The sequence below is a fragment of the Hyla sarda genome, chromosome 11, assembly GCF_029499605.1.
Source record: "Hyla sarda isolate aHylSar1 chromosome 11, aHylSar1.hap1, whole genome shotgun sequence".
Taxonomy (NCBI): domain Eukaryota; kingdom Metazoa; phylum Chordata; class Amphibia; order Anura; family Hylidae; genus Hyla; species Hyla sarda.
Window position 1 is genome coordinate 19,286,410 of NC_079199.1, and position 24,675 is coordinate 19,311,084.

The 24,675-nt window shown below is 41.8% G+C and overlaps 1 protein-coding gene across 2 annotated transcripts in view; it reads left to right on the forward strand.

Annotated features, from left to right (window-relative positions):
- Positions 1-24,675, forward strand: part of LOC130295924 (cholesterol 24-hydroxylase-like) — an 88,654-nt gene that overhangs the window by 46,881 nt on the left and 17,098 nt on the right. For both annotated transcript variants that reach the window (XM_056547252.1, XM_056547251.1), the window contains 6 exons: positions 8,647-8,724; positions 17,164-17,245; positions 18,832-18,902; positions 20,479-20,565; positions 20,829-20,967; positions 22,919-23,029. In XM_056547252.1, coding sequence (XP_056403227.1) covers positions 8,647-8,724; positions 17,164-17,245; positions 18,832-18,902; positions 20,479-20,565; positions 20,829-20,967; positions 22,919-23,029 — 568 coding nt within the window. The remainder of the gene's footprint in view (positions 1-8,646; positions 8,725-17,163; positions 17,246-18,831; positions 18,903-20,478; positions 20,566-20,828; positions 20,968-22,918; positions 23,030-24,675) is intronic.

The following is a 24,675-nucleotide window of genomic DNA, read 5'->3' on the forward strand; positions in this document are numbered from 1 at the left end:
TATTATATGGGGGGCAGTGGAGCTTGGGGCAGTGTTTTGTCTATACGGGTACTTTATTAGAGGCCTTTATTAGGGGACAGCCTGCTTCTAAGGCCACCATTTCTCGGTGGATCCGATGTGCTATTTCGGAAGCTTACCGCTGCAAGGGGAGGACCCCACCTTTCAGGGTTTTGGCTCATTCCACCCGCTCTCTGGGGGTATCCTGGGCTCTCCGAAACAAGGCCTCGGCCTCTCAGATCTGTAAAGCGGCCACTTGGTCATCTTTGCACACTTTTTCAAAATTCTCTCAGGTTCATACCTTCGCATCGGCTGATGCTAGTCTGGGCCGTAAGGTGTTGCAGGCGGCGGTGGTACAGCCGACTGCCTGACCTTTTTTTATTCTCTGCCCACCCAAGGGAAGGCTTTGGTACGTCCCAGAGTCTGTGTCCCCCAATGGAGCCGATAGAGAAAAGGAGATTTTTTAGACTTTCCGTAAAATCTCTTTCTCGAAGGATCCATTGGGGTACACAGCTCCTGCCCCTTTTCTGGGGTTCCCTTTTCGGTTATCTGTCCGAGGGAGTGTTCAGTTATTGTTCTTCGGGTTCTCGGACAGTTCACCTATTTTTTCCTTTGACCTGTCGGTCTCCTCCTATTGCTCTGAGACTAAACTGAATTGCTCAGTAGCCTGGAGGCGGGTATATCCTGCTGGGAGGAGACGACTTTTTGGTTACCATAGTGTCAACCTCCTAGAGACAGCAGCATATACCCAGAGTCTGTGTCCCCCAATGGATCCTTCGAGAAAGAGATTTCACGGTAAGTCTAAAAAATCTCCTTTTTTCCCATATCCTACACACTCTCCATCACCAGCTGTACAGAACCATCTGCTATAATCAAGCACAGCTGCCTCCATATGGTTTATTACTGTAACTAGGTCACGTGATCACCAGCCTGACCCACAGAAAATGAGTGTGTTTAATATGTCAGGGGAAGCAGTCAGACCTGGGTCAGCTCTCTTTCTGTGAACTACGGGGTGACATCATCACCTATCAGATCCCTCCTAGCAGCTCGCAGACCCCTTTCAGCTCTATCTGTATACTGCTGCTGCCATCTCTATAGGATCAGGATATAAAGTAGTTATAGTTTTCTCATGAGGCTATTTACACTTTATGTTTTTGCTGTGGCTTTGCCAAAATTGAAGGAAAATTGCATTATTTTACTGAAAACGCATAAATCATGGTTAGAGCCAATGCACACTAAGGACATTTTGAGTGAAATCCACTTGCGGCAGCCTTGCATTATTTTCTGCTGCTCTGTTTACATGTCAGAAGTTCCGCATAAATGAATTGAAATTTTGTAATATCTACTTTTTGCCAAGACTTTGCTTAAAATATTGGGATTTTTTTTTAATTTTCACTAAAAGCAATTTATAAAGTAACAAAGTTGTCGGTGCCGTTTTTCATTTTTTACTTCCAGATTCTGCTGAAAGAATAAGCATGTTTATTCTTTCTGCATAATTCGCTTAGAATAGCCCTTAACCCCTTAAGGACAATGGACGTACTCCTACGCCCCCGTTTCCGAGTCCTTAAGGACAGAGGACGTAGGAGTACGTCCTGTCCATTCCCGGCCCCCCACCGCTAGCCGGAGCCGGTGCCCGATGCCTGCTGAAATCGTTCAGCAGGCATCGCGGCATATCGCCCAGGGGGGCGATATGCCCCCCCCCCCATGTCGGCGATGGCCGCAGATCGCTGGACAATTCAGTCCAGCGATCTGCGGCGATTCCGGGACAATCGGGTGACCCGGAATTACTGGCTGATCGGGGCCGAACAGCCATAGCCAGCAGGGGTGAGGTGGCGGTGACCCGGAATTACTGGCTGATCGGGGCCGTCTCCATAGCCAGCAGGGGTGAGGTGGCAGTGACCCGGTGACCCGGAATTACTGGCTGATAGGGGCCGTCTCCATAGCCAGCAGGGGTGAGGTGGCACTGGTGCCACCTCACGATCGCCCTGATTTGTCGGCCGGTTTAGCGGCCAACCAATCAGGGCGCCTGCTGCGGGTGTCACTCCCGCAACCCGCTCCGTCCTTCTTCCGGAGGACGTGAGCGGGTGCGGGACGTGCACCCTGGGAGCTGGGGACCCCGATCCCCGGCGTCAATGTTGGGATCGGGGCTCCAGGAGCAGCGGCGGCGGAGAGGGACTGACCTGATGCGGCGTGGAGCAGCAGCAGGAGGTGAGTGACAGCCTCCTGCTGTTACTTAGCAACAGCTCCCAGCATGCAAAAAAGGCATGCTGGGAGCTGTAGTTATGCAACAGCAGGAGGCAGACCACCACAACTCCCAGCATGCTCTTATAGTTTTGCAACAGCTGGAGGCACATTTTTTCTATGGAAAAGTGTACCTTCAGCTGTTGTATAACTACAACTCCCAGCTTGCACAAACAGCTAAAGTGCATGCTGGGAGTTGTAGTGGTGCATCTGCTGGTTGCATAACTACAACTCCCAGCATGCCGTTGGCTTTCGGTGACTGCTGAGAGTTGTAGTTTTGCAACAGCTGAAGGCACACTGAGTTAAGTAGCAAACCAGTGTGTCTCCAGCTGTTGAATAACTACAATCCCCAGCCAAAGTAGTATGCCTCCAGCTGTTGCATAACTACAAGACCCAGCATGCCCTTCCGCTGTCCGTACATGCTGGGGGTTGTAGCTTTTGCAACAGCTGAAGGCACACTGGTTGCAAAACACTGAGTTTGTTACCAAACTTGGTGTTTCACAACCAGTGTGCCTCCAGCTGTTGCAAAACTACAACTCCCAGCATGCACTGATAGACCTTACATGCTGGGAGTTGTAGTTTTGCAACAGCTGGAATGTACAGGGTACACTCACATGGGCGGAGGTTTACACTAAGTATCCGGCTGCAAGTCTGAGCTGCGGCAAATTTTCTGCCGCAGCTCAAACTGCCAGCGAGAAACTACTGTGAACCCCCGCCTGTGCGACTTTACCCTAAAAACACTACACTACACTAACACAAAATAAAAAGTAAAAACACTACATATACACATACCCCTCCCCTCCCCTCCCCAATAAAAATGAAAAACGTCTGGTACCTAGTGTTGTTCGCGAATATTCGTAATGCGAATTTGCGAATGTTCGCGAATATAGCACTATATATTCGCAATTACGAATATTCGGTTTTTTTTTTCACTTATGCTAATTTTCACATATGCAAATTTTTTTATATACGAATTTTCTCCCATCTAAATATTCGCATATGCGAATATTCGCATATGCTAATTTTCATATACAAATGTTCTTATATACGAATTCTCTCCCATCTAAAGTTTCGCATATGCGAATGTTCGCATAGGCCAAATTTTTACATATGCAAATTTTCTTATATACGAATTTTCTCCCACGTAAATGTTCGCATATGCGAATGGTAACGCTAATTTTGTAATATGCGAATTTTCGGATACCATAATTTTCTTGGATGCGAATTTCCGTGTGTGCGAATTCTGCATATGCTAATTTTCTTATATACGAATTTTTATATGCGCATTTTCTCTTATGTAAAGTTTCGTACATGCGAAATTCACGCGAATATTACGAATGTAGCGAATATATGCGAATTTCCGTGTGCGCGAATTTCCATATATGATTTTCTTATACGCGAATTTTTCCCATGTAAATTTTCGTACATGCGAAATTCACGCGAATATTATGAATATACGAATGTAGCGAATATATGACAAATATTCGTCCATATATTCGCGAAATATCGCGAATTCCAAAATGGCCTATGCCATAACACTACGTACGCCGCTGTTTCCAAAACGGAGCCTCCAGCTGTTGCAAAACAACTACTCCCAGTATTGCCAGAAGTACTGACTGTCTAGGCATGCTGGGAGTTTTACAACAGCTGGAGGCACCCTGTTTGGGAATCACTGGCGTAGAATATGTCCACCCCTATGCAAGTCCCTAATTTAGGCCTCAAATGCGCATGGTGCTCTCACTTTGGAGCCCTGTCGTATTTCAAGGCAACAGTTTAGGGTCACATATGGGGTATCGCCGTACTCGGGAGAAATTGTGTTACAAATTTTGGGGGGTATTTTCTGCTATTACCCTTTTTAAAAATGTAAAATTTTTGGGAAACCAAGCATTTTAGGTAAAAATAATTTTTTTTTTTTTACATATGCAAAAGTTGTGAATCACCTGTGGGGTATTAAGGTTAACATTACCCCTTGTTATGCTCCCCGAGGGGTCTAGTTTCCAAAATGGTATGCCATGTGTTTTTTTTTTAATGTCCTGGCACCATAGGGGCTTCATAAATGCGGCATGCCCCCAGAGCAAAATTTGCTTTCAAAAAGCCAAATGTGACTCCTTCTCTTCTGAGACCTGTAGTGCACCAGCAGAGCAATTTTCACCCCCATATGGGGTGTTTTCTGAATCGGGAGAAATTGGGCTTCAAATTTTGGGGGGTATTTTCTGCTATTATCCTTTTAAAAAATGTAAAATTTTTGGGAAACCAAGCATTTTAGGTAAATTATTATTTTTTTTATACCTATGCAAAAGTCGTGAATCACCTGTGGGGTATTAAGGTTCACTTTACCCCTTGTTACGTTCCCCGAGGGGTCTAGTTTCCAAAATGGTATGTCATGTGTTTTTTTTTTTTGCTGTCCTGGCACCATAGGGGCTTCCTAAAGGTGACATGCCCCCCAAAAACTATTTGTTGCTCCTTCTGAGCCCTCTACTGCGCCCGCCGAACAATTAACATAGACATATGAGGTATGTGCTTACTCGAGAGAAATTGGGTTTCAAATTCAAGTAAAAATTTTCTCCTTTTTACCCCTTGCAAAAATTCAAAAATTGGTTCTACAAGAACATGCGAGTGTAAAAAATGAAGATTTTGAATTTTCTCCTTCACTTTGCTGCTATTCCTGTGAAACACCTAAAGGGTTAATACACTTACTGAATGTCATTTTGAATACTTTGGGGGGGTGTAGTTTTTATAATGGGGTCTTTTATGGGGTATTTCTAATATGAAGACCCTTCAAATCCACTTCAAACCTGAACTGGTCCATGAAAAATAGCGAGTTTGAAAATTTTGTGAAAAATTTCAAAATGGCTGCTGAACTTTGAAGCCCTCTGGTGTCTTCCAAAAGTAAAAACTCATAAATTTTATGATGCAAACATAAAGTAGACATATTGTGAACAAAAAAAAAAATTATTTTGAATATCAATTTTCCTTACAAGCAGGGAGCTTCAAAGTTAGAAACATGCAAAATTTTCATTTTTTTTCCATCAAATTTGGGGATTTTTCACCAAGAAAGGATGCAAGTTACCATAAAATTTTACCAGTAAGTTAAAGTAGAATATGTCACGAAAAAACAATCTCGGAATCAGAATGATAACTAAAAGCATTCCAGAGTTATTAATGTTTAAAGTGACAGTGGTCAGATGTGCAAAAAACGCTCTGGTCCTTAAGGTGTAAAATGGCCTGGTCCTTAAGGGGTTAAAGGGTACTCCGCCCCTAGACATCTTATCCCCTATCCAAAGGATAGGGGATAAGATGTCAGATTGCCGGGGTCCCGCTGTGCGTAATGACGGGCGATACAGGGGACGGAGCAGCGCGACGTCATGGCTCTGCCCCTCGTGACATCACGGCCCGCCCCCTTAATACAAGTCTATAGCAGGGGGCGTGACGACCTCCACGCCCCCTCCCATAGACTTGTATTGAGGGGGTGGGCCGTGACATCACGAGGGGCGGAGGCTCCTGTATCGCCCATCATTATGTGCAGAGCGAACTCGCTCTGTAGAGTAATGATAGTGCGGTGCCGCAGCGGAAATCCCGGGGGTCCCCAGCAGCGGGACCCCGGCGATCTGACATCTTATCCCCTATCCTTTGGATAGGGGATAAGATGTCTAGGGGCGAAGTACCCCTTTAAGTCATTGGAAATTTGACTTCCTGCGCTTATTTCCGCAGTAAAACTCCACGCAAAATAGGCGCTGATTCTGTGCTGGGTGGATCTTTTGAGGAAAAATCACAACCTTGAAAATGCATAATTTTTATAGTAATTTTTAAAATCACAGAAAAAATATGGCCAAAGCGCAGTAAAATCACACTACAAAATCCTGTAAAAATCAACATGTAAACATAACCTGAAAATTTCAAATTGGCATACAAAATGTGATTGTAGGTCAAATCACTTTTTAATATTGCTCTAAAAAATTCACTTTCAATAAGAAAATGCATCTAAACTGCTTATAATGTGAACTGATAACAACCCACTAATGGGTCTCAGCTGTTGGCTAACGGAGTAATTAGATGACTCACTCTGTGAATCCAGAGGAGGCAAGGGAAATGTTGAAAACCCACACCTGCCACAACAGCTTGAAGCACAAGGCATACACAAGAACCTGAAAAACACATTAAAAAAATAAAATAATTTGCAGGAGTGCCTCTTTGAAAACCCAACCTTTGTTGGTGGATTGGGGCTTGTGATTCCCAAAGGCATAACTTGTAGCTCCTGGGCCCTCATGCTAAATTTGGAACATGGCCCTCTGTCTACCATGTGCCATTTGTAGTACTGGTATCTTCTTATGTAGCCCTATGTCCACCTCAGGCACAGGGACCGGGGTCAACTGATACCTCTGCACACCGTATAGTAGTGTTTCCCAAACAGGGTGCCTTCAGCTGTTGCAAAACTACAACTCCCTGCATGCCAGACAGCACACGGCTGCTGGTAGTTGTAATTTTGTAACAGCTGGAGGCATCCTAGTTGGGAAACACTGCCCTATAGTTACACTCCTGGTAATGCCTCTTCCTCAATTACATGACAAAAGTATGAGAACTCTCAGAAGTTTCAGCCTTTGAATGGAAACTAGAATGTTCCCATTCACTGATTGCCAGCAGATATCTCAGTGGGTAAAGGGTGAACATTACTATATGTGGTGTCGGGATGTGAGGTGCAGGGTAGATGCAAGGCAGATGTTATGGCCCAAGGGGCAGATGGTATTAACCCCTTCTTGTCCTGATGCCAGGGTGTGGTTTAGCCTTAACCACCCGAAGGTAATACCGCTGATCCTGGGTTAGGCAGGGGCAATGAAGACACCAACGCCAGATTAAGGATAACGGCAGCTTTACTGAGGCAAGACAGGTGATATAGTCTTTGCAGTACTGCCAAATATCCCAGGGAGGGGACCAGTGACACAGGGAGACCTCGCAGGCTTGCTGGGACTTGCAGTAGTTAGACTGACTTTAGTGCAGGCCATGGTGACTACAGATGGACTTGACTTGACAGAGATGGTGACTGACAATAAGATGACTTGACTTACTGATGACCGACTTGTGTCTGCAGGACTTTAGGCTTGAGGCCTCCAATGCTCTGGACACAGACACGACTGCACTGGACCTCAGCATACAGCAGAGGAGAAGGATTGCAGCCCCCCCCTGGTTATATAGGGGCTGTGCAAGGAGCCCATAGGTCACCTGGTCACTGGATCCCTCTGGGTAACAATCATGTGGTACAAACATTAAAGCAACAGTACATTAAATGAGGCAAACCTATATACATAATGGGGGTATGCTGCAGGGGAGCCCTGGGAACATGCAGGGACTCTGCCTGACAGGGCAGGAGGACAGTATGGGGCCACATCATCCCGTACTGGGACATCACATATGTCAGCTGAGTTTCTGCCAAGTAATTCTTTAAAAATAGTTTTTCCAAACAATAAAACTTGTCCTCCTGTTTGAAGCAGCTCTAACCAGTCGCTGTTACACAATGACATTCATTCTTTCCCTACACTGTAATATAGTAATATATAATGTACAAAAAATACTAAACGGATAATTTGTCATCTGTATTATGCTCACAGGCAATGTATACATATACTGACACATACATGGCAGGCCTGGGGGCCTTCTTAAATGGGTATTCCAGGATCTTTTTTTATTTGACTATGCTACAGGGGCTGTAACGTTAGTGTAGTTCCTAATATAGTGTCTGTACCTGTGTGTGGCGGTTTTCTCACAATTCTGTGATTTTCGCCGCACTATTTATTTTTAACAGCATACAAAATTACTCAGGTCTCGGGATTTCCCAGACTGCAGTGCGTCGGGACCTGACATCAGAAGGTGATCAGAAGGAGTCTGTCCTGCTTCAATGGGGGGAGCGACCGATGGGTGGGAGAGAGTTCATTTTGCAACAGCTGTAGGCACCCTTTTTAGAAAACACTGATGTATTGCATTGAAGGGATCATGGGTGTATTTCAATGGGAGGGGTGGCTGATGTGTGGGAGGGAGGGAGGAAAGTGATCACATACTTACAAACTATGGAACTATGGGATGTGTAGTTTAGAGAATGAAATTTAACAGGAAATACCCAGTTCTGGCAGGTACTACTACAATCACCTTATGGTGGATGACCCCTTTAAGCACTCTGGCTCCAGTGGAAAGACTTCACCATTGGGCTGCCGATGGGGTCACAGAGCTCCACAGCTACCTTACATGCCATGTCATGATTTGTCAGCATGGCGACCCGGGCCGGCCATCATAAAAATGCCCAAAGCCCGTTGTAAATCGTAAGAGCACATATGGGCGATCAAGAGGTTAATAAATGCTTACTTACTGTGTAAACCAACAAAAGAAATAATGAGATATACTATTCTGTTTATATTGCAGTTTTCTTTTTGGACACTCGCCAACGATAATTAAGATAATGAGGAATAATAAGGTCATATATGACACCTTCCTGGAATGGTAAGTTATCACCCGTGATAATTCTTTACTGGCTACTATATTTTATTTGTTTCTTTTCTTTATTTTTATGGAAACTATTATTAGAGCATTAGTGTGGCCGATCCTTTTATAAACCGGGGACAATAAGCAGACCACAAAGTGTCCATCCAAGAATCAGCTGTAATCTGAACATCTGGCTAGTAAGTGTTCAATTTCCCTGCAGCGCCACCACAGGGATTATTAGGCATTGCACACAGCTTTTCCTACAAGGGTAAATGATTAGTGGTTGCTAATCTTTCAATACACTTTTCAGGATAAGTAGTAGTGCATAGGCGTGCGCACGGGGTGTGCCGGGTGTGCACAGGCACACCCTAATCACCGCGGCCCGCTGCTGCAGGACTTTTTTATTTTTTTTATTTTTTCCTCACTACTAAACCACAGCCCCACCGGACATCCCCGACATCACCAGCCGGAGGACGGGGGATAGATTGGCCGGAGCCGCAAATTTAAAAAAAAAATGCATTTTTCAACATCCGGTGTGCCCTGAAAGACTTTCAGGGCACACCGGATGTTTAAAAATGCATTTTTTTTTATTTGCGGCTCAGGCCGCTCTTTCCCCCGTCCTCCGGGCCGCTCTATCCCCTTCCTCCGGGCTGCTCTATCCCCCGTCCTCCGGCCGCTCTATCCCCCCTTCCTCTGGGTCGCTCTATCCCCCGTCCTCCGGCCGCTCTATCCCCCCTTCCTCTGGGTCGCTCTATCCCCTTCCTCCGGGCCGCTCTATCCCCCGTCCTCCGGCCGCTCTATCCCCCCTTCCTCTGGGTCGCTCTATCCCCCGTCCTCCGGCCGCTCTATCCCCCCTTCCTCTGGGTCGCTCTATCCCCTTCCTCCGGGCCGCTCTATCCCCCGTCCTCCGGCCGCTCTATCCCCCCTTCCTCTGGGCCACTCTTTTCCCCTTCCTCCGGGCCGCTCCTCCCCCTTCCCCGGCCGCGCACACTGCTGCGCTAACTGCAGACGCAGGGGCTGCCCCACAGCTGCGCACGTCTGCTTCCACCTCCTGGGATGATCCTGGCCGCAACTCCTGGCACCAAGTGTCCATTCCTCGGCATGAGGAAGAAGTGGGCGATGGTGCAAAGTGTACAACAGATGGGAGTGGACGTGCCCGGCCTCTGACCCCAACATGGCTGCCGCAGGTAAGAAAAGTGCACAGACCGAGGACGGGAGGGGGGTGGGATGTATGATGTGTGTAATATGTATGTATGGTGTGTATTATGTATGTATGATGTGTGTAATATGTATGTATGGTGTGTGTAATATGTATGTATGGTGTGTGTAATATGTATGTATGATGTGTGTATTATGTATGTATGATGTGTGTATTATGTATGTATGGTGTGTATTATGTATGTATGATGTGTGTATTATGTATGTATGGTGTGTGTATTATGTATGGTGTGTATTATGTATGTATGGTGTGTATTATGTATGTATGGTGTGTATTATGTATGTATGATGTGTGTAATATGTATGTATGGTGTGTATTATGTATGTATGATGTGTGTAATATGTATGTATGATGTGTGTAATATGTATGTATGATGTGTGTAATATGTATGTATGGTGTGTATTATGTATGTATGATGTGTGTAATATGTATGTATGGTGTGTATTATGTATGTATGATGTGTGTAATATGTATGTATGGTGTGTATTATGTATGTATGTATGATGTGTGTAATATGTATGTATGATGTGTGTAATATGTATGTATGATGTGTGTAATATGTATGTATGGTGTGTATTATGTATGTATGATGTGTATTATGTATGTATGGTGTGTGTATTATGTATGGTGTGTATTATGTATGTATGGTGTGTATTATGTATGTATGGTGTGTATTATGTATGTATGATGTGTGTAATATGTATGTATGGTGTGTATTATGTATGTATGATGTGTGTAATATGTATGTATGATGTGTGTAATATGTATGTATGATGTGTGTAATATGTATGTATGGTGTGTATTATGTATGTATGATGTGTGTAATATGTATGTATGGTGTGTATTATGTATGTATGATGTGTGTAATATGTATGTATGGTGTGTATTATGTATGTATGTATGTATGTATGATGTGTGTAATATGTATGTATGATGTGTGTAATATGTATGTATGATGTGTGTAATATGTATGTATGGTGTGTATTATGTATGTATGGTGTGTGTAATATGTATGTATGGTGTGTATTATGTATGTATGATGTGTATTATGTATGTATGGTGTGTATTATGTATGTATGGTGTGTGTATTATGCATGTATGGTGTGTGTATTATGCATGTATGGTGTGTGTATTATGCATGTATGGTGTGTGTATTATGTATGTATGGTGTGTGTATTATGTATGTATGGTGTGTGTATTATGTATGTATGGTGTATGTATTATGTATGTATGATGTGTATTATGTATGTATGATGTGTATTATGTATGTATGGTGTGTGTATTATGTATGTATGGTGTGTGTATTATGTATGTATGGTGTGTGTAATATGTATGTATGGTGTGTGTAATATGTATGTATGGTGTGTGTTATGTATGTATGGTGTGTATTATGTATGTATGATGTGTATTATGTATGTATGATGTGTGTAATATGTATGTATGATGTGTGTAATATGTATGTATGATGTGTGTAATATGTATGTATGGTGTGTATTATGTATGTATGGTGTGTGTAATATGTATGTATGATGTGTATTATGTATGTATGGTGTGTATTATGTATGTATGATGTGTGTATTATGTATGTATGATGTGTATTATGTATGTATGATGTGTATTATGTATGTATGGTGTGTGTATTATGTATGGTGTGTATTATGTATGTATGGTGTGTATTATGTATGTATGATGTGTGTAATATGTATGTATGGTGTGTATTATGTATGTATGGTGTGTATTATGTATGTATGGTGTGTATTATGTATGTATGATGTGTATTATGTATGTATGGTGTGTATTATGTATGTATGGTGTGTATTATGTATGTATGGTGTGTATTATGTATGTATGGTGTGTATTATGTATGTATGGTGTGTGTATTATGTATGTATGATGTGTGTATTATGTATGTATGTATGTAGTATGTATGTATGATGTGTGTAATATGTATGTATGGTGTGTATTATGTATGTATGTATGATGTATTTATGTATGGTGTGTGTGTGTATATATAATGGATTTGTGTATGTATTATGTATGGTGTGCATATGTATGTATTATGTATGTATTATATATGTATGATGTTTGTATTTATGCATTATGTATGTATAATATATATACATATATATATATATATATATATATAATGCATAAATACAAACATCATACATATATAATACATACATATGCACACCATACATAATACATACACAAATCCATTATATATACACACACATCATACATAAATACATCATACATACATACATCATACATACAGAACATACAGTACATACATACCATATATATGTTATGTATGTACTGTATGTTATGTATGTATGATGTATTTATGTATGATGTGTATGTGTATATATTATGGATTTGTGTATGTATTATGTATGGTGTGCATATGTATGATGTATGCATGTATTATATATGTATGATGTTTGTATGTATTATATATGTATGATGTTTGTATGCATATAGTATGTATTTATGCATTATGTATGTGTGTGTGTGTGTGTATATATATATATATATATATATATATGTGTGTGTAGATTATGCATGTATGATGTGTGTATGTATGTATGACGTATGTATATATGTATTATGAATCAGAACAAAAGAAAAAAGAAAGTTGCCTCCATCTCTTCCAAGGATAACGGTGCTTGTAGTATTAAACCATCAAACCTTTAATCTGTATACATTATAAATAGAAAAAGGTGACATCATAAAAGAAAAGTGAAACTCCAGTGTGTTTTGGGCTACATATAGCCATGATTAAGAGCTACATTTTGCTCAAAACGTGTTGGCGTTTCACTTCTCTTTAATGATTGATGTCACCTTTTTCTATTTTTAATGCATACAGATTAAAGGTTTGATGTTTTAATACTACAAGCACCTTGAAAGAGGCAACTTTCTTTTTTCCTTTGTTCTGATACACGGGACACGGCCTGTTCTCTGCAGTCCGTGCTCTTCTACCAGCAAAAATAGTAAAAACGACTACAGCACCAACCCGGTAGCTGAAATAAATTTTTTTTAATTTTTTTTATGTATTATGAATGTATTTTATATTATGTATGTATTATGTACGCAATCCCCCCCATAGCACCCATCAAACACACAGCACCCCTCAAACACACACACACAGCACCCCCTCCACACTCACACACAGCACCCCCCCCCCCCACACTCACACACAGCACTTCACACACACACACACACACACACACACACACACACAGCACCCCCAGTGCAACATAATGGGAGTTGTAGTTTTGGTCACCATATATTGTATCAGGGCATGCTGGGAATTGTAGTTGGTAACTGCAAATCCCAGCATTGCATTCCTTGAAGTAATGCAATGCTGGGAGGTGCAGTTACCAACTACAATTCCCAGCATGCCCTGATACAATCTATGATGACCAAAACTACAACTCCACACATCTATATAGGAGTACAATTTAGATTATGGTGTAACATGCTGGGAGTCCTAGTTTTGGGTCAGCTGCAGACCCAAAACTACAGCGTGCACACTGCTCCAAGCTTGCTGGGTGCCGCATCACTTTTTCAACCAATCTGGTGCAAAAAAAAATTCTATTTGGAATATTCCCCCCTCTGTGCCCCCATCTTATAGTAAAAGCGTTCTTCTGTTTGCCAAGTAAAGAAAAACATGAGTTTTACTATTCAACTTACAATTTTTTTTTCAAATCCACATCAAATGCCTCCCTATAAACACCAGCAAACATACACACAAGTGGGAGGTCTAGTCAGGGCTGGTGCATGGATTTCTGACACTCTAGGCAAAACCTAATTTTGACAACCCTTTGGCTCCGCCCATTGAACCCCTTGGCAAATATAAGATCAGGGGTAGAATTAGTCCCGTAAGCCTCATGGTAAATACTAGACTTGTCCTCCTCCCTACAATTATAACTATACTGCACCTAATGTGGAGAACTGTATTGCACCTAATGTGGGGGAACTGTATTGCACCTAATGTGGGGGAACTATATTGCACCTAATGTGGGGGAACTATATTGCACCTAATGTGGGGGAACTGTACTGCACCTAATGTAGGGGAACTGTACTGCACCTAATGTGGGGGAACTATATTGCACCTAATGTGGGGGAACTATTGCACCTAATGTGGGGGAACTGTACTGCACCTAATGTGGGGGAACTGTACTGCACCTAATGTGGGGGAACTATATTGCACCTAATGTGGGGGAACTATATTGCACCTAATGTGGGGGAACTATATTGCACCTATTGTGGGGGAACTGTATTGCACCTAATGTGGGGGACTATACTGCACCTAATGTGGGGGAACTGTACTGCACCTAATGTGGGGAACTATACTGCACCTAATGTGGGGGAACTATACTACACCTAATGTGGGGGAACTGTACTGCACCTAATGTGGGAGAACTATATTGCACCTGTGGGGGAACTGTGCTGCACCTAATGTGGAGGAACTGTACTACTAACCTAATGTGGGGGAACTATACTGCCAACCTAATGTGGGGGAACTATACTGCCAACCTAATGTGGGGGAACTATACTGCCAACCTAATGTGGGGGAACTGTACTACTAACCTAATGTGGGGAACTATACTGCCAACCTAATGTGGGGGAAATATATTTCCATCCTAATGTGGGAGATTTATACTGCCAACCCTAATGTGGGGGAACTATACAAAAATATAAAATTGTACTATTTTGATCCCTATAGCACTTTTATTTTTCTGTATATGGGGATGTGAGGGTAATTTTTAGCGCTGTGATTTGTAGTTTTTATCGGTACCATTTTTTTTTTTTGCTTTTTAGATATTTTTTTATGGTATTTGAAGTGACTAATAGTGCTAATCTGATTAGTGCACTATTACGACTTTTGGGACCCCACTTCTGATTTTGCCCAGGGCCATGCTAAGCCTAAAACCGGCCCTGGATACAATCCTCCTACACTATGCAAGCAAGAGTGTGTGTGTGTGTGTATGTATGTATATATATATATATATATATATATACATATATACATACATAAACACACACACACACACGCATGCGCGGAGTGAGTTTGTGCTTTAGGGTGCACACCCTAATGCAATAGGCTGCGCACGCCTATGTAGTAGTGTATGTACATGTATAACTATTTCTGATCTATTATATAACTTCTATGTGGCATTTTCCCCCCAGTTTCGTGTCTGTTGGCTGCCTCTTTAGTTTTCTGTCATCCCCGAGCTGGTGGATGTAGACTAGCTGCTTGTCTCCCATAAACTGCAGACACATAAGAGGGGATCCTGGAGCATGGAGGACATCACTGATAAATTAGCAGTGGAGTGAGATATAACGCTTACTACAAGCTGCTGCAGCCTCTGGGTGTATGTCTCTTTGCAACATTTCATTTTTGGTTAATGGTGGTATATAGCCAGGATATACTAACACGTAGGGATCTTGGGGTAAAACTGCCATCATCCCAACCAATGATGATTAAGGGTGTTTTGACATGTACAGTATCCTGCACGTATTTAATGCACAGGATTTGAAGCTGATGATTTTATGCTGCAGATTTTAATGTAAGCTGAATTACTGAACACAGCCTTAAAGGGGTACTACTGTGGAAAACTTTTTTTTTTTTTTAATCAACTGGTGCCAGAAAGTTAAACAGATTTGTAAATCACTTCTATTAAAAAAATCTTAATCCTACCAGTACTTTTTAGGGGCTGTATACTAAAGAGAAATCCAAAAAGAAATGCATTTCCTGTGATGTCCTGACCACAGTGCTCTCTGCTGATCTCTGCTGTCCATTTTAGGAACTGTCCAGAGAAGCATATGTTTGCTATTGGGATTTTCTCCAGTTCCTAAAATGGACAGCAGAGGTCAGCAGAGAGCACTGTGGTCAGGACATCACAGGAAATGCATTTCTTTTTTGGATTTTTCTTTAGTATACAGCCCCTAAAAAGTACTGGAAGGATTAAGATTTTTTTATGGGATTGATTTACAAATCTGTTTAACTTTCTGGCACCAGTTGATTTTAAAAAAAAAAGTCTTCCACGGTAGTACCCCTTTAAATCCTGTGCATCAAATATGCACAGAATTCTGTAAGTGTGAATACACCCTAAGGGTAGGGTCACATGTAGCGCATCCACAGTGTAGTTGACCATCCCTAGAATGTGCCTTCTGCTGTGCCCTGCGTTGTCTGCTCGTAGCAGCAATCCGCCGCTATGAGCAGACACACAGGGATCTACAAGTTGTACGTGCACATGTGATGTGTACTCACAGTCGTTCCCCCTGCTCCCTGAGCTAGGCCGAGAGCAGCCGCGATGTCTGTGAGTACACTGCGCATGCGTACGACTTCCAGGTCCCTGTGTGTCTACTCATAGTGGGGGATTGCTGCTAGGAGCAGACAACGCAGGACACAGCATGAGGCACACTCTAGGGATGGTCAGTAGCGCATTCACAGCGTCAAACATGCTGCGGATACGTGTGACCCTACCCTAAAGGGGTTTTCCTGAGAATATGTTTGATGCATCAATAGTCTATTAGTTGATTGTTGACAACCGGCATCCCCGCCGATTAAATGTTCTGCAGGAAATTAGCCAAATGGACTGGAGTCTCTTCATACTTGTGATCATCAGAAAGGTCAGACCCCAACTGATCATAATGCTAGGTCTTATCCAAGTGATATGTCATAGCAGAATTTGGGAATAACCCTTCAACAGCTTAGAGGACACCATTGTCCTGAAAAAATTACAACAAAAATTTAACATTAGGATGTAGAATGTTTGTTGATGTACATAAAAATAGATCTAGATACATACTTCTTTTTGTAAACCCTATTAGTGACCATGCTCTGTGAGTTAGGGTGGACAGCCCCTAACAAAAAATGGATACTTTTCAGTCCATCTACCTTTAGAATCAATTGGGATCCATTGGGATGGCTGACATGTAATGCCACAGTGGATATCTGTAGTCCAGTGTTTTCCAATGTGTCTCCAGCCGTTGCAAAACTACAATTCCCAGCATGTCCGGACAGCCTTTGGCTGTCCGGGCATGCTGGGAGTTGTAGTTTTGCAACAACTGGAGGCACTCTGGTTGGGAAATACATTGTAGTTAGGTGCAATTCTTCAGACTGAGAACTGCAGCAATAAGCTACTTCAGGCCTGAAAAGGGGTTGTCTTCAATCTACAGTAGTGCTGTTAGTGTATCCAATTGTCATAATAGCATTTATTTTCTAGGGTTGAAAAATATGGTCCAGTGATACGTATTAATGGATTACACAGTATATTGGTGCTTGTTGTCACCCCAGAAGGAGTTAAGGCAAGTAACCAAGCGTGTCTATAGTGTGATTCCCGTCTATTCCTGTATTCTACTGATTAATATTCAATCACAAGTACTGTTTTTTTCTGTATATGACTAGCAGGACATAATAGGGTATGTTCACACAGGTGGATCTTTTTTGAGAGTTTCCCGCTGCAGGTTTTAGCAGTGGCGGGTCTTCTGCAGTGTAAAATCCGCAGCAGATTACGTTAACTTTATGGGGGTCTGTTGTGGATTTCCTGCCTCGGAAAATCTGCCTTGGAAAACCCACAAAAGACCTGCCCATGTGAATGTACCCTTAATAGGGTACTCCAGGGAACTAAACCCATAGCCTATCCTTCTGTCTCACCAACCTATACATTGTCTAAATATCATTTATTAGCTATATAGAGCAGTTTCCCTTTTCCAGCTGTCACTTACAGTACATGCAGTGAGTGAGGGAAAGACGTCATTATCAGATCCTCCTTGTCTTTGTGCAAATTCTTCACTGAGGCTAGCTTTCACCCTCCTGAAAGACAAACACCCCATGATTTCTGTCTAGGGCTCTGGTTTCACAGCCACACCTCCCCTCCCCCTCCCCTCTCTGTGGGAGGATCTTGCCAGAGATAAACAGCCCAGTCTCCTCAGCACATAATGCTGCTTTTTGCCTGCTGTAGATCTAATAACTGACTGCTGCCATTCAGAGAATAACATGATTTATTGCTGGGAGGAAGGATAGTTTGAAAGAAAAGTAATGTACAGTTTGTTTACAGCAACACAGCATGCTAACAGAGAGTAAATGTAATTGGCTGGCAGCCATTACACAGAGTTGCAGCATAGCCACAGAACAGGTATTGTGGTGGCTTTTGGGCATTTTTATTATTTTTCCTAACTTCCCCGGAGCACCCCTTTAAAAAAGGTTATCCCAAGATACAAAGTTATCTTCTATCCATAAGATAGGGTATAACTAGCTGAACAATAAGGGTATAACTGCTGGGACCCAAAGAGATCTTACGAATGGAAGCCAAGCCAGCACTCCATTCATTCTCCATGGGGCTGTCCCTATATGATAGGGATAGGAAATAATTTTATATCTTGGGATAGCCCCTTTAAAAGCAAATAATGAAACCAACAGATCAGTATTTGTCATTTTATTTAAGTGGATATTCCAGGATATTTATTCAGCCCTTGAGGCCATGATGCCAAGTTGTAATACTATGTAATATGCTTCTATGACTTCCATGTGGCACTTTGTCCCATTTCCATGCAGCCAGAGACAACATGCTATAAGTCACATGGTCTCCAGGGGGGCGTGACTATGCTGCAGTGGGTGGGTGAATAGCACGGTGGAAGGAATTTAATGAAGTAATGGTATGCATTACCCACTGCAGCATAGCCAAGCCCACTGGAGACCACGTAACTTATGACATGTTGCACTATAGCAGTTCCAGGTGGGGGGTCCTTTGCATAAAAATAGGACAACGCGGTCACAGATGTAATAGAAGCATATAACACTGTATTATAACTTGGCATCATGGGCTAAAAAGCTAAAGAAAAATAATCCAGGAATACCCCATTAACTTGTAGTTTCATTTTTTTCCCCTCAGGAATTCTTGATGTCACCAAAGTACACCAAAGACAATTTCTATAAACGTATCGAAACTTTGTTTGGATCAAGGTAACAATGGCTTAAAGGATTTATCCACTTAGCAACTTTGAAACCAGATATGATTAAATATCCTACCGTTTTGTGTATAAAGCTCCTATGTAGACTCGTGTCTCTATAGTGACAGGCTACAAACATACCCTGTGTAGTCGTATCCTGCAATCATTCTTCCTTCTATCTGCCCTCTGCTTCTTGCCAACGTATATTCAGTGTCCCTGCAGACTGCACAGGATTTGCTTGTAGTCGTTTATCATGGAAACACACAGGTTTTAATAGGAACTGTAGATACTGTACACTGGGGCAAGAAAAACAATAGGTTGCAAAATTAACATAGAGAATATAATTCCTAAATTACCACACAGAGTTAAACTGTAATACCAGTAAGAAAGAGGTGCGCTCCTAGTGTAATACTGCGACATCTTATAGTAAGGTGTGTGGATAAAATGCACCTTACCGTGTGATGTTGTACTAAGAGTACAACACCATAAACTGCATGTAGAGTCTGTAGAAGGTGGCAGCCTCGGCATCCTATTCCCGTAACTTCTCAGTCCGGTGGGTACAATGAAACAAAGATAAAAAATGTAGACAATCCGAATGGCACCTTCCTTAAAGAATGAGAATTGCCAGGATTTTAAAAGGCAATTTTTATTGAAGATGGTGCAACTTTAAAAGTTTCGAATCCGGGACGGATTCGAAACTTTTAAAGTTGCACCATCTTCAATAAAAATTGCCTTTTAAAATCCTGGCAATTCTCATTCTTTAAGGAAGGCACCATTCGGATTGTCTACATTTTTTTTTAATCTTTGTTTCATTAAACTGTAATACCAAGCACAGCCTATAGACAAGAGTGGTGCTGTTTTAGGTGTTTAGGCAAAAAAAAATATATATTTCTAATCCTGGACAAACCTGTTCTCAGATGTTGACATCCTAACAAGATGATACAGTATCAATTGTTTCAGCCTTGTTGATGTTTTGTCTATAGTGACGTAACATCCCACTGCAGCGATTAGCTACTGTGGTCATATGAGGTGATATCATTATGGATAACATGTCATGAGACCAGGATGAGACCAATGCTAGATCAGATGAGTCCAGATCTCTGCGGCATCATGCTGATGGTGCAGAATTTGGCACAAGCAGCATGAATCTTTGAATCGTTCTTGTCAGGTGAATAGTTTAGGCAGGTAGAAAAGGTGTAATGGTGTTGGGGAATGTTTTTATGGCAAACCCTGGTTCCTCTATACCTATGGATGGACATATGGATAGCAGTGCTTATCTTAAGTCTTGTGGCCAACCAAGTTTATCCATCTATGGCAGAAGGACTGTGTCAGCAGGACAGTGCACCGTGCCATGGGTCGTATAGTCATGGAAGCTACCTTTCATTTTATCATCTAGAAAGATCTTTGCCATAATGACTTGTAGTTGTAGTTATGAAGGCCGAAGAAAGTCCAATGCACTACACGATCTTCTGAAGTGGCCATTTTGAATATATAGATGATAGATGTTGACCTAAGCATTTGTTTTTAAACTATAACTATAGTATCTAAGAAAGAATTTTACAATTTTTATAATTTTTATTCCCTTGTAGATTCATGGGGACAGGTTTAGTGACGGATCGTGATTATGGCCATTGGCACAAACAGAGGAGGATTATGGATCCAGCATTCAGCAGAACGTGAGAATCTATACAGATTATATCATGTATATTTTTTGGGGAAATATAGGCTGTATTACAGAATCCATATCACTGTGCATTTGTAAACCAAAATGGAGCCTATTCCATGCATGCCACATCAGCAAAAAGAGATAAGCAGAATGCATACACAAGAACCTCTACATTATTCTCTAATAATAGCCTATGCTGCACTATATAAGCAGAAAAAAATCCTGGAATGCTTCCTTAACATCATATTTCAACATTGTTTACTTTCCTTTCAGGTACTTGGTAGGATTAATGGGAACTTTTAATGAAAAAGCAGAAGATCTGGTAGACACGCTGGGAGATAAGGCAGATGGAAAATGTCAGGTTGGAATGCACGATATGCTGAGTAGAGTTACGTTGGATGTTATTGCCAAGGTAATTATGAATGATCCTAATTACACACAAAATCTATGTTTATATAATTGAATACTAGTACAATAAACCAAAAATAGAAACATAGAATGTGTCAGCAGATAAGAACCATTTGGCCCATCTAGTCTGCCCAATAATCTGAATACTATGAATAGTCCCTGGCCCTATCTTATATGAAGGACAGCCTTATGCTTATCCCATGCATGTTTAAACTCCTTCACTGTATTTGCAGCGACCACTTCTGCAGGAAGGCTATTCCATGCATCCACTACTCTCAGTAAATAATACTTCCTGATATTACTGCAGAAACCTTTCCCCTCTAATTTAAAACTATGTCCTCTTGTGGCAGTTTTTCTTCTTATATATATGTTCTCCTCCTTTACTGTGTTGATTCCCTTATATGTATATAAAAGTCTCTATCATATCCCCTCTGTTTCTTCTATACATGTTAAGGTCTTTAACCTTTCCTGGTAAGTTTTATCCTGCAATCCATGTACTAGTTTAGTGTCTTCTCTGAACTCTCTCTAGAGTATCTATATCCTTCTGGAGATACGGCCTCCTGTACTGCGCTCAATACTCCAAGTGAGGTCTCACCAATGTTCTGTACAGCGGCATGAGCACTTCTCCCTACTGCTTATACCTCTCCCTATACATCCATGAGCACTTCTCTCTTTCTACTGCTTATACCTCTCCCTATACATCCATGAGCACTTCTCTCTTTCTACTGCTTATACCTCTCCCTATACATCCATGAGCACTTCTCTCTTTCTACTGCTTATACCTCTCCCTATACATCCATGAGCACTTCTCTCTTTCTACTGCTTATACCTCTCCCTATACACCCATGAGCACTTCTCTCTCTACTGCTTATACCTCTCCCTATACATCCAAGCATTCTGCTAGCGTTTCCTGCTGCTCTATTACTTTGTCTTCCTACCTTTAAGTCTTCTGAAATAATTACTCCTAAATCCCTCTCCTCAGATACTGAGGTCAGTGTCTTACATTTTGATTGGTTCTAAGTGGCTGAGTACTGGGGCAGGTCCCATAACTTTTTTAAGGGAATCTGACAGTAGCATCACCCACACTAACCTAAATATTCAGTTTACCTTAATAAAAATCTATCTCGCCATTCCAGAGAAAACTGTAATTGTCCATTTACACTACGGAATCTCTGCCCAGAATATCCGGGTGGAGATTCCATCTATAGTGGGCGCTGGCAAAACAAGTCGGCCCTAGGACCACCCGGAAATGCGCCGTCTCGATAGACAGCAATGCATTTTAGAGCAGACTCCGCTAAAAGAATGAAAATGTTAGCTCTTTCGGCAGAGACTGGGATCTTTTGTGTGAATGGTGCAGCAGAATCCCATTGAAAATGATGGGAGGCTTCTGCACCATAATTTCTGAGCAGAATTCCCCTTGAGAAATACATAGTGTGAATGCACTCTAATAATCCAAATATTCTAATCATATTCTTTGAGCAATATCGGTGATCTCCAGCCTCTCTGAACAATTATTATCCTGCCAGCTCCGGTCCGATGACACGGCCCCCTTCATAAATATTCATCTTTCCTTATTCCGCATGTCTGCTAGATGTAACAAGACGTATATGACCTGCCATTTCCAAAAGCAGGGCGCCATAAAGCGGTGAAGTCTCGGCAGGTTTAGCAGAAAGAGAGAAATTTATGAAGGGGGCTGTGTCATTGGGCCACAGTGGGCAGGATAATCATTGCTCAGACAGGCTGGAGACTGCTACCATTTCCCAAAGGAGATCATTAGCATATTTGGATTATTACAGTTTTTACATTTTTTACAGTACATTTTTATAAAGTAAACTGTGTTTGAAACAGCATTACCTGCATTGTTAACCTATGTATTCATGTTAGTGCGGGTGATGCTGCGGTCAGATTCCCTTTAATATAGTTAGTTATTAATATTTATATTTTGCATTCCACAGGTTGCCTTTGGGATGGAGCTGAATTCCCTTCATGATGATCAGACGCCATTTCCAAAGGCTATTTCAACTGTTATGAGAGGAATGGTTGAGACAAGAAATCCTTTAGCGAAGGTATGTATTCTCATATGTCACTGGTCAGACTTATATTCAGTGAGAAGAGATTGTCTTGATTAAAAATAAAAAAACAAACAAAAAGCACATATTAAAATACCCAATTGGAGAGTTAATAGTTCAGATCTTGGTCAGAGCTCAGTAAAAATGATACTTAGCTCATCGGGATCAGTTGCTCTGACTCGGGAGCAGTGACGTCACGGTGCCCAGGGAAGCCAGCAGAGCTCCGCCCATGCCTCAAGCTGCTGATTAGCATACTAGAAAAAAGAAGATTAACGATGGAACAGGGCCACGGATCCCAACGCGGTATGTATCATTTTGATCAATGTCACCCACACTACAAGCCTGTATAACAGGCTAGTGTAGGTGACACTGATGACAGATTTCCTTTGACCCGTTAAGGACTAAAGGGCGTACTGGTACACCCTTAAGTCCTGGTACTTAAGGACCAAGGGCGCCCTGATCCCGTTAGCAGGGTTTGAAGCATGCTCACCAGCTGAGCACACTTCATACCCGGTTGCTATCAGCAGCCAGGACCCATGGTTAATGCCAGGTATTGCAGCATCTAAATGCCCCAGTTAACAGTGCCAGATAGCTCAGCGGAGCTGTGTGGGACATTCACGGTGAAATCCCATGTCCCAATCAGCGGACGGCGGGAGGGCCCTTACCTGCCTCCTCGCCATCCGATCAATGCTTTGAAGCTCTGGCTAGCCATGGCAGGCTAGAGCAGCAGAGCACCGACAACCCTGATCAATGTTGAGCCAAAACTCAGTATTGAACAGTGTATGCAATTGCAAGATTGCATGTTATAGCCCTCTATGAGGACTAAAAAAAAGTAAAAAGTGTAACAAAAACAAAAAAAAATAATTAATAAATTCTCTAATAAAAGCTTGTATCACCCCCCCCCCCCTTTCCCATTTTTTAAATAAAATAATGTAAACAAAAATTAACATAATCATATGTGGCACCGCCGTATGCAAATTTTTTGGTCCCATCATATACCATAAAACATTTATAAAAAGCGTTTAAAAAGTCCTATCAAAGCAAAAATTGTACCGATAGAAGACTACAGATCATGGCGCAAATAAAAAAAGAGCCCTCATATAGCCTCGTATGCAGAAAAATTAAAAAGTTATAGGGGTCAGTATAGGACAATTTTCAGCATACAAATTTTGGTGCAAGTAGTTATATTTTTTTTTTAAGTAGTAAAATAAAATAAAACCTACATTAATTGGGTATCCTTGTAACCGTAACTGTATGGACCTACAGAATAAAGATAATGTGCCATTTCTACAGAAAAGTGCACTGCGTAGAAACGGTAGCCCCCCCAAAAAATTTCCCCAATTTCCACCCCACAAATATTTTTGGTTTCGCCGTAGATTTTGTGGTAAAATGATTGATGTCATTACAAAGTACAATTGGTGACAGAAAAAAATTAGCCCTTACATGGGTCTGTAGGTGCAAAATTGAAAGTGTTATGATTTTTAGAAGGGGAGAAGGAAAATATGGCCTGCGTAATGACTCCTGGTTTGGGCAGTACAAGAAGTGATGACAGGTTCCCCTTAATTTTCCTCATTATGGTGCTGCAGGGGAAATGAACACTTCCAGGGGTTTAATCAGTGGGACATTTCCTTTAACCCCTTCAT